The sequence below is a fragment of the Epinephelus moara genome, chromosome 16 (assembly GCF_006386435.1).
Source record: "Epinephelus moara isolate mb chromosome 16, YSFRI_EMoa_1.0, whole genome shotgun sequence".
Taxonomy (NCBI): domain Eukaryota; kingdom Metazoa; phylum Chordata; class Actinopteri; order Perciformes; family Serranidae; genus Epinephelus; species Epinephelus moara.
In genome coordinates, this window is record NC_065521.1 from 45853327 (window position 1) to 45865337 (window position 12011).

The 12011-nt window shown below is 41.4% G+C and overlaps 1 protein-coding gene across 1 annotated transcript in view; it reads right to left on the reverse strand.

The window, feature by feature from the left end:
- Positions 1-9394, reverse strand: part of cacna1fb (calcium channel, voltage-dependent, L type, alpha 1F subunit) — a 51389-nt gene extending 41995 nt beyond the window's left edge. Inside the window, exon 1 of the mRNA XM_050064268.1 lies at positions 9329-9394. Coding sequence (XP_049920225.1) covers positions 9329-9394 — 66 coding nt within the window. The remainder of the gene's footprint in view (positions 1-9328) is intronic.
- Between the last annotated feature and the right edge of the window lie 2617 nt (positions 9395-12011).

The window sequence follows — 12011 nt, forward strand, 5'->3', positions numbered from 1 at the left end:
TTGACATTTCAATGGGTTGCTATAGCGCCCCCCTTTGGCCAATTGATGTAATATTGCTTCATTGGCATCCTCCCATGACCCTCTACCACTGTGCCAAATTTCACATGGATTGACCAAGTCAGTGAGGAGAAAAACATGGAACACAAACACACACACACACACACACACACACACACACAGAGTTTTCGTCATTATATAGTAAGATGTAAAAATACATGAAAATTATTTGAAACAATAGAAAAAAACTGAAGTTATAACTATACTGCCTTACAGAGGCTAATCGCTTTTGACTTAAGTTGAACATTTGGATATCTGTTCTGTGTCGTGACAAAACTTCCTGGTTCAGTCTCGTTCTGTTCTGGTGAAAATAGGCAGTAAAATTACTGTAACTACAAAATCCAGCCAAACCCCCAGACCTCCAGGAACATAAGTGCGTAAATGTTGCATTGAAATTTGTCCCGACAGCTTTGCTAACACGTGTTTCAACAAGCGACCTGTCCAGCACGACGAAAAGATGCAGAGCAACAGAATGTTTTTTCTACATATAAGGTTTCAGATATAACATCTCTGTAATCACCAATAATTAGTTAAGTAACTGTAATTAAATTACATATTTTTTCTCAGTAACTGTAACTAATTATAATTATATAATAAGACAAATATAACATTTATTTTGTAATGTAATTTACATGTAACCAGTTACTTCTCAACAATGATTGTATTATATTAGTTTTTTATTTATATATTTTTTACTTTGTCTTTTAAGTTTTGTTTTGAGTTCAGTTCAGTTTCAGTAATTTTCCAGAGCGTTTGCTCGTTTCAGTTTTGTTTTTATTGTTTAAAAGTGTTTCCTGTAGTTTAGTTTGGAGAATCTCCACGCTGGTGTTTTGGAGGAACTTTGTGTCTGACAGTGGAGAATTATTGTCTTTTTTTATCTGAACTGTTCCTAACTGAGGTGTCAGAGTCGGTTTCTTCCTCTTGCACTTATTTCCTTGACCTTTTCCATTGAGGTCACAGAGGAGGAGACAGGAGGAGGAGGAGAAGTAGGAGACCAGGAGGACAGAGAGAAAGGAGGAGGTGAAATGAACGGCGAGAGGAAGAGGAGGAGAAATGTGACTGTTTCCAGAGGAAGTGAAAACAGAAATATTGTAGTGAACAGCTGTGACCTAGATCAGTGTGTGTGTGTGTGTGTGTGTGTGTGTGTGTGTGTGTGTGTGTGTGTGTGTGTGTGTGTGTGTGTGTGTGTGTGTGTGTGTGTGATCTGGGCCGTGATTTATGTGTTAGTACCTGAGGACCCTGAACACACACACACACAGAGATAAACCCAGTGATGGACGGCACAGTGAGATTAGATGATCATCTCTCTCCCGTTGAGTGGTTTCCTAGATTTCCTGTTACCCAGAATGCTTTGCTGTTGTGTCCAGCTGTTTTTGCACATGCAGGTGTGCAGAGGTAGAGCTCACCGAGGAGATGTTCACAGTCGGTGGGAAATAAACAAGTTTATGAGAACGTCACACGTTTATATTTTCCTCTCAGTGATTCTGGTTTTTATCAGCAGAGTTCAGGAGATGTGAGGACTTTATTTTACTCACTGTTTCACTACATGTTTATATCACACTGTAAAATATCTGACTGTACATTTACAATATATTACTAAGAAATTACTGTATAATTTTTACAGTAAATTTCCGCGAGCTGACAGCTGTACACTGTGATCTTACAGTAGTTATACCTGCATATTACTGTGATGCGAAATACGCAAATTAAGTAGCCCGAATGAAGCAAGTAGTGTGATTTTGATCGGAACTTCAGCGACCAATTTGCGCCACACCAGCCAATCAGCATTGACATCCTCCGGGAACATATGACGCCAAGGACATAGCAGTTAAAGTTCATTCATTGTTTCAGCAATTTCACACACGTATGACGAGGGTCAACAAAAAATATTCTAGCGTTCACTAACATTCACTAAAGTTAGGCGCTAACTGCTACCTACCACCATTTCAGCTCACCAACCCCATGTTTGCTACTGACGTCCGAGGTGAGAGCCACGCATGAAAACTGCAAGTCGATAAGTAAAAAATATCTCGTGGATTCTTCCCATGATTTGGATATGCCGCAAAATTTAATGGCTTCTTCCCAGGCCTCCAGGAGCACTGCTCAACCTTGCAGCAAATCTTTCCCAGTGGCCTCTCGCGGTAGCCTGGTGAAAAAATTCCCAAAAATAATTTTCCCCACAGACACAATTATAAAAGAGACGCCTGTAAAACTGTGACAGTACACCTCCGACTGCAAACAAGGTCAATTATGACTCTTTGTATTCTGAAGTTTTGATTCATGGAGGGTTTATATTTGTAAAACTTCCCTCGAGCTGAGAAAAGAGATTTAAAAATCTGTGACGTCATCACAGTGTAGAGTCTATGAGCCAAGCAGGAACTTGTGGGCGGGGCCAGTGGGACAAACACGACTGCACATATTTAGTGGGCCACATACTGCTGACAGACAGGTAGGAGGACAGAGAGACAGACACACAGAGAGACAGACGAGGTAATGGAGCTGTGAAGATGGATTCTCTCTCTGACGGCTGATTGGACGACTCCAGTCTGAAAACGGTCTGAGAGTTCACATGTTCTAAAAACAGCAGAATGGCCCTTTACAGTCTTTCCTCCCCTGAACTCGGAGCTGGCAGCGTCCCAGCAGGTTTGTCATCCGTCCAATGAGCAGCTGAGGTTTGGACGGTGCAGGTCACATGACTGTGGGTCACGTTGTTTCTTCCTGTGGAAGAGCTGCTGCTGCTGCTTCACCCGCAGGACGACGAGAACCGACTAATTATCCCCGAATTATCCCGAGTCAACTCACATCAGCATGACAACACACTGTGTGTGTGTGTGTGTGTGTGTGTGTGTGTGTGTGTGTGTGTGTAGCGGGTCATCCCATCACTCGCACACAACCCTGCATCCGCCTTGTTAACTTTCTACTTTTCACTGCCTTGTTTCTAACTGTGTGTGTGTGTGTGTGTGTGTGTGTGTGTGTGTGTGTGTGTGTGTGTGTGTGTCACGCTGCCCTGCAGCCTGGTCCAGCTGGAAGGTCATCAGTTCATTTAGTGAATGTTGGGGCAGTGTTTCTTCTTCTTCACTGACTCACACTCGCAGCAGCTGCAGAGCTGCTTTTTAAACTGAAGTTGGATCAATAAAGCATCAGACCTGACGTCTCGTCAGTTTTACGTTTTAGTTTTTCGTTTGTGACATTTTATTCTAATTTTTTCTCATATTTCTTTGCGATGCACAAATCCTCAGCCATGCTTTTGTCTCCAGTCGTCTCAATGACTCTAACTCATCATTTAAAAAATGTGTACAAAAGGTACAGGACAGCACTCCAGTTATAATGTTTACTGCCACACAACACACAAACGTGTGGCAGTAAACATTATAACTGGAGTGCTGTCCTGTACCTTTTGTACACATTTTTCATTGAGGATTCAGCACCCATTCATACTTCTGAGGATTGAGCGTGTTTGTTTGGACTTCTAACTCATCATTTGCCACAAAAATCAATCAACTGCCTCCAACTGGTCCAAAATACTGCAGCTGTGGTTTTTGCAAGAGCTTAAATATATGAACACACATCCCTGTTCTTGCCTCACTGCACCTGTGGTGTCAGAACTGATTTTAAAATCTTATTGATTGTTCACAAATCATTGAGTGGTTTGAGACGACTCCATGACTGTGGAACAGCCTCCCACAGACGAGTCACCTCACTATCCTCTGTCAACACTCTTTAAAAACTAATTTCTATAAATGAGATTAGAGTTTGTCTGTTTGTTTTATGTTTTTATTAATTTGCTTATTCTCACATTTTTATTTATTGTCTCTTATTTGTTTCTGTTTTAAGTGACACTGACCTGACTCTAGTTTTGTACTTGCACTTTGTATTTTGTTTTATGTCTGTAAACTACTTTGTAAACTTGTTTTTGAGAAGTGCTGTATAAAGTTCATCATCTGGACTCAATATTTTTTGTTTAATCTGAACCAAAGTTTCAGGTGTGAAACCTCCGTGGAGCAAAAAGCTGAACCTCAGTCTCAGTCACAATAAAGGTGAAGCATGTTAGTAGGTGCAGAGAGGCAGGCGGGACAATAACACGTTGTCTTTGATCATTTTTAATTTCAATCCCATAATTTTGTCTCTTTATCTTATAATTTCTACTTTTTGTCATAATTTTGACTTTTATCCACTTTTTATCTCAGAATATTCAGGTCGACTTTTGGACCAGTCACAGACAGTTCTGTCGGGCTGCAGTCAAAATGAGCGACAGTGGCACATGGAGAGAGGAGACTACATGTTTAACTGACCACGGGCCACTAAACACTGAGTGGTCTCCTCAGTTTGGTTTGATCTCCTCAGCTCTTCAGGACAGCAAGTGTTCTGTGCTGCAGTTTATCAGATGAAGGTGAACCAGTTCGTCCTGTTGAAGTCTCGTCATCTGTGTGAATCCAAGTAAGATTTCAAGTGCAGCAATTTCTTTACCTCAGATTAAAAAACGAGTGTACGAGTGTCACAAATACACGTTTCATTATGATGTTATAAGAGAGGAGACTCCAGAGACAAAGACGATGTGTTAAATGTCCGTCTGGTCCATCAGCTCACAGTCACTGAGCCTTTCTGTCTCCCACACAGTCACTAACTGAGCTAATTACATCCAAACACTCTGTCATTACAGCAGCTCCATCATTCACCACAGCTGACCTCAGGTCTGTTTCGCCCCTCTTACCCCCCGGCCTAAACACTGGAACAAACTACAGGGATTTTAACTCCTGAATGTCTCATCCCACCGGCTGATTTTAAACTTCTAACTTCCTGTTCAGTGACGTCTGTGTTTGTCTCTCCACTGTACTCAGGTCGGATCAGCTGATTAAACACCACAGATATTTCTTTAACAAACACCTGGAGCTGTGGTTCCCAACAGGTTTCTCCTTAGTCATTAGAGCTCGTTGAGCTCGTTTGCCATCTCTGTTAAGTAAGGATGCATTCACACCTGCCCCGTTTGATTTGGTTCAATCAACTTCCAGTTGGTTTGCCCCCTCAGTGCGGTTCATTTGTGCAGGTGTGAACACACCAAACCAACCAGACCGAGACCTTGTTGAAGAGGTGGTCTCGGTCCGGTTCCAAAGGAACTCTGGTGCGGTTGGTTTGTGGTGAGAAGGTGTTCCGACCTGGATGTGAAGCAACTGCAGTCACATGCAGTGACGGACTGGGACCAAAAAGAGGCCCTGGCATTTTTGACACAGAGGCCCCATGGCGGCGCATCGGCCAGCCAGGGGTGAAAAATTTTCATATTATTTTACAAAAAAATATGCATTTTTACGTCATTTTAGATCATCAGTTCCTTATTTGTGAAAGACCAGGCGTGGTGTCTCATATCCCCCTCCCACATATTACTGGGTACTATGATGGATGATTTTACACATACTAACATAAAAAACACTACCATTGGCGGAACGTTTCAGAGCGCCACAGAGACACAGACTGTTCCACAACTACCATAGAAACTCACTCACTGCCTTGATGCACAATAGAAGAGGAGATATACAGACACAGTCATTATGAATGATAAAATTGATTAGTGGCTTGCATGGGAGCATGTGGAAAGCTAACCATATGATGAGAATGCAGAAATTCAGAACGCACACCACACAATCAACTCACTACAATCGCACCTGTACAGTAGACAACAATGCACAGCACACAAGATAATAAGGCAGCAGCAGAACCCCCATAAATTCAGGCACGTTCAAAGGCCAAACTAATAACCTCAGTTAATAATACTAGCTCTATGTCTACCAAAACACGGAAAGCTGAAATCGAACTCCACACAACTTCATCCTAAAGGCTTAGCCTACTTCCACCATTAACCACAGGCGCCCCCTCTTGGACAGAATACAGCACAGCCAAATTTAAATCTTACACCGACCACAATGCATATCACAATAGCTTCAGCAAAACATGACAAGAGCACTGCACAGCTAGATGCATAATAAATATGTGTCTCTCAGTGTCTTCTTTTAAATCTCTTCTTAAGACTCACATTTATCGTATGGTCTTTTCTTAATTGATGGTAATTAATTATTGTAACTGTTTTTAAATTATTTGATGTTTTATTGTTTTATGTACGAATTGTTTTTATTGTTAAGCACATTGTAACTCCGTTTTGAAAGATGCTATACAAATTAAGTTATCATTATTATTATTATTATTATTATTATGTCTTACCTTTAAGTAGTTAGCAGGCTGCAAAGGAGTTTGCTCTTCTCTGAGGCAGAGGCCGTACTGCTAGCTGCACTTGCTGCAGAGGTGCTCGGTCTGTCGCCGCCGGGTAAACACCTTTTTGTAAATAAATCGGATATTTTCGCATACTTTTCACTCTCCGCGAGCATAGCTTTCCTTTTTTTCTCTCTTTTTCTCCGCTCCACCCTTCTCCACCCGTCAAACTATGCGGCCATTCTGGCATTTGCCCAAATGCCAGATGGCCAGTCCGTCATTGGTCACATGACACATTGTTTGGGTTAAACATGAGCATGTTACAGTCCTGGAGGATTATTAATGTGCACCTCCTCCTGTACTGCCTTAATATGCACATTCAGCACATCCAATGCATCAAAACATTGTTTTCTAGTTGGAGCCACGCCTCGTTTTCAAACTGTATGGTTTGACTAAAATCAACCTGCGTAAGCTCTGTGCCAGAAATTCACTGTACTTCAAAATAAACTTGACTTGTTTGTGAGTCACTTTCAGTCCATTCAAATAGACCTGTGATCCACTTTTGGACCAGGACCCATCAGTTGGGAAACACTGATCTGGAGGAAGATTTAAATCTCCCACCCTGAAGACAGAAACTGAGACTACTGTTGACTCAAAGTGACGTTAATTTGACGACGTTACTTAAATGTACCATTAAATGTTTTCTGGTTCGTCTCAGCTGTTTTGTTGCTGCTTGTGGTTTCAGATCGTAGATGAATGTCTTTCTTTTTTACTTCCATGATTGTTAGCTACGTTAGCTCACATTACTGACAGCGACATAACGTTAAATGCAAGATGCTGTTTTTTTCGTCCATTCCTTTGACCTTTCACATCATCGTGTAGTTTTTAATTATTGACAAAAATATTTAGTCAGAGTTTTTGTTTTCAGAAGTTACTTTGTATTTAGTTTTAGTATCACTTCCATTTAAAAAAAAAAAAAAAACATCAAAAAATATTCTTTTAATCAGTTCCCTTTGGTGAAATTGAGGCTGTACCACATGAAGTTAATAAAATGAAGCTCAAATGATTTAAAACTAAAAACTTTTGGGACTTTTTACAGCTTTTATTCAAATTTTCTTCCCTTCAGTCAGACATTAGTTTCACTTTAATTCAATAAAAATACACTTATGAACAGATAATCCGACCCTGATCAGTGTTCACCTTTAGTGTATATTTTATTGTTTTTTCATATTTATATTTATAATGAGAAGAGTGGAGGACCCAGTATGGAGCCTTGTGGAACACCCAGTTTACAGTCTGGAGGTGAAGACTTCACATCATTTACCTGAACACACTGCTGTCCACATTACGAAAATAAGTTGAAGTTAATTAATGTTAATTTATAAACTTTCCTGATGATAATTTTCTGAGTTTTTACACTGATCTCTTTCATTTCTTTGAAGACTTTAATCCATTTTATCAGTGGGTCATAAAACAGCCGACAGCAAAGAGGAACATTTTGCAAATCTCCCTTCTGCTGCATTCAAGGACACTCAGACATCTGAGCTGAACCCTTTTCATGTAAAATAACAACAGAGTTAATTACTACAGTGTCAATGTTTGATGATTGTCTCCTGAGGAACCAATAAAAACACGGGATCAGTTGGAATAAAGGACTTCCTGTCTGTATCAGTTCACTTTGAAGGTTTCTCTGAGGTTAGATAAAGTTAAAATAAGCCTCATTTCATGGACGGAACAAAAGGGCGGATTAATGAATTGTGATAATGTCACGTGTTAATGCTCATCTCCATGACAACCATATCTGAGGGTCCGCAGGGGCCATCTTAATGCAGCGAGCAGAGAGCAGGAAGTCTGATCCTCCGTCAGGATCAGGAGGATTAAACTGAGTCACTTTGTGAAAGATGGAGGTCGTGACCTCTGTTAACCCCGTCCTGACACACAGCTGCATACCTGCTCAGGTTACACTCACAAAACATCCACGCTTTTATTTTGACAGTCCTGTCAGTTACAGCTCACGTCAGAGACTCAGAGTCAGGTTTTAAATCAGGAACATGGTTCCCAACCTGAGGGTCTGGACCCCTCAGAGGTCCTGAGATAAATGTTGTTCATGTGTATGATCCTCACTGTCTGCTAGCTGATTAATTATGGGATGTTTATATTTGTTTTTTGTACCTTATTCAGTCTATTTGCACTTGTTTCCACTCTGCACTGTAACTGCTGAACTTTTCTTTAATTTTTGCTTTTTTTCTTGAGAGATGCTGAACGCTGACACCATCACAGCAAATCTAACGTGAACCAGTCTGAAACCTCTCGGTTCATTTTCGATTTCCTCAAAACAAAACGGCCACAGACCAAAATGTGTCCAGACGTGATTGGACAGACCTACAACCAATCAGAGCAACAAAACACATGATGTAGTTCTGAGCGATGTAACCAGACAACAGCGTGCAGAGATGAGCTGAGATGGTGGAGCATCAACGAATGAATCTGAAAATACTGCTCAAACAGGAAGTTCCACATCAGCTGCGGCCATCTTGGTTGTTTTCCAAAATGCTTCAGCGGCTCCTCATTAATAAGATAGATTCATGCACAAGGCAAAAAGGACGTCATCATGTACTTTACATAAAGCATGGAGGCTCCGCAAGTTGTCAGATGTCGTCTGAGACCTGCTCTATATTGGAAAAATGGTTGTGATTGGCCCGAGGCGAGCAGGTAAAGCTGTGTGAACAGGAGGAGGAGGAGGAGACACATCTGCAGAACTGCAGATTCACCTGTTTCCCAGGGTAACTGAACGCCTCTTCAGACCAATAAAAATCCTTTATCTGTGCTTGAACTTCTTATAACTCACACCCAGAAAAACGAGCAGCGGAGCATTATGAAGCGAGGGGAGGTGTCGCCTTGTGGCTTCATATTTCTACTGTAAGTCATCAGATTCTGTTCATCAAATTAAAACACTGGCTTAGTGCGCTGACTGAGTGGATGTGATGTCATCATAAAAACTGACAACAATCTCCATTTTCTTTTGAACTTTGACCCCAGCAGACCGGCCAGTGTCTATTCATTCTGTTCCTACATGATAAACTGTCTCTCTGTCCTCAGGGCGTCCTGCAGGCTCTGAGCGCTCAGAGGGACGCTTCATTCTCACACCAACAGATCAGATCACACTTTGGTTCAAATGAGAATCTTTACTGACACAGAGGAGCTCTGAGCTGCGACATGAACATCAGCAGAGTCGACAGGGTCCAGCTGTCAATGTCTTTAATCTGCAGACACACTGAAGGCCGACGTCTGTTTCATTCTGGACAAACTTCACAAACTGAATACTCACTCAGTTCGTTTCCATGACATCAGAGGAAATGGATTTATTGTGTTAAACTGAACCGAACTTTTAAAATACATGTGAACATGTTAGTCCAACTGAAATCATACTAAATCGAATTTCTCAAAGTCAGACTGATGTTGCGTTCACACCGGGCGCGCATAAAACAATTTGTGCAAGTGACCTACATGTGAAGTCAATGTAAAGACACAATTAGACGCGAATTCCTGCCGGGCGGCGTGATGAGCACAATGGACGCAATGCAACTGACGTGAAATGCGCAAATTAAGCAAGTAGCGCGATATCACATCATTTGCTCATTCGCCTGAGTTGAAAAATCTGAACTTCAGCGACCAATTTGTGCCACGATAGCCAATCAGCATTGAGTCCCTCTGATGGCGTACGATGCCGACGGAAGTTCATTCATCGATTCAACAATTTCGTGCACATATGACGCAAATTATCGTGCATATAAAGAAAGCCAACACAAAATATTCTAGTGCTCAAACACACCCAGATCATGTGACTCCTGCATGTATACAGTCAATCAGACCCAAACTGGCCGAGGCGCTCTGAGCATGCTCCACAGTTTCCGCCCCGGGCTTTGACCCGGAAGTCCAATAGCATTAAATGTGTAAGAGAAGAAGAAGCCGGTAACAACATGGAGAAATCTACATCCAGAGCCGTGACTTTTTGGACGGACCAAATGTACAGAGCTGTAAAGTTGTCCACCATGGTACCAGTTAGCTGCTAGCTAACCGTAGCTAACTTGTTTGTCCATTGTTTGGTCTGTGACGTAATAGGTCAACAGGAAAAAGGTCCAATACTAACAAGCTGAAAGGGGGCATATCTCCACCTATCGTAGAGGAGTCGCACATACTTGGCTCAATAAATGGATTCCCCTCCTGTGCTTGTATACTGGGACAAGGACAGTAGGCCAGTTAGATGTCCTCGTCCAGCTGGGACTGTAGCTCCACTTCACTGTTACCATGGAAATGGACTGAGTGAGTTCAGTAAAGAAATGATGAACTGATGAAGGATGAACGTCTGAGTGTTGTCCTTCATCAGTCACATGGTACAGTTTCAGTCTCCAGTTCACAGAGAACTGCTCAGTGTGACGCAGGTGAGTCAGCTGATGATGTCACACACCTGCACTGTCAGGTCAAACACTCAGAGCTCTCAGTGTCACGTGACAAAACAGGTGTAGATGGTTATTAGAGCTGCTCACCTGAAGAGCTCTCAGCCTGATGTGTTTATATTAAATATACTCTGTAAACACTTCGTGACTGTTTTGAAAACTGCTGTATGAATAGTTTATTTATTGATTATTATCATTTATGAAACGCCATGTTCATGTCCCGAGCTCCACATTAATTAATCATATCCATTATTTTTCACATTTACTTTATATTGACAGACTTCATACAGATACATCTTATTATTATTATATTTCACTGTAACTTCTACATGTTTGATGATGTAACTGATCGATTAGTCTGAGAGCACGTGAGCTGATGTTTCTCCCTCTGTTTGTTTAAATCCAGTTAATCAATAAAAATCAATCAGCTGTTTCTGACTGATGAAACTGGAACTTGAACTCATCTGATGAAGAAACAAACCGCTTCTTACTTTTGTGTCTCTCCTCGTACATCTCCGCTGCTTTCAGCTCCACACACCGAGAATCATCTTTAATCGATCCGCTCTTTGATCAGTTTCCGGTCGGTTTGATCCTCATCAGCAGCCGGAGCTGGTTTCCACACACACACAAACACACACACACATACACACAACTTCACCGCATCTCAATCCGGATCACTGGGACAAATTCACATCACTTAAATCCCTCTTCTTCTTCTTTTTCTTCTTCGTTTCCTTTTTCTCCTGCAGCTGTTGATCAATTCATCGATTCATTGATTTACATCCGGACAGAGGAAAAAAGTGAGAAAATAAATCCAGAAATCTGAGGAGACAATTTCTTTTTCCAGCTCCGCTTCACTAATCTGACTCTCAGTTCATCCCTCTCCTCATCTCTCTGTTCATCTGTGTGTGTGTGTGTGTGTGTGTGTGTGTGTGTGTGTGTGTCTTTCTCTCAGTTGGGATTACACATATAAAAAAAGCTTGGTGTTAAAGGGGAGGGCAGCTGAGAGTTAAAGGCGCAGACTGAATAAAAATCACCATTTATTTATTGTTATTAACAGAAATATGTCCTCAGTGTTCAATCAATCAATCAATCAATCAATCAATCAATCAATCAGTCAATTCAATTTTATTTATAAAGCCCAATATCACAAATCACAGTTTGCCTCACAGGGCTTTACAGCATACGACATCCCTCTGTCCTTATGACCCTCACAGCTGATCAGGAAAAACTCCCCAAAAAACCCTTTAACGGGGGAAAAACGGTAGAAACCTCAGGAAGAGCAACTGAGGAGAGGGA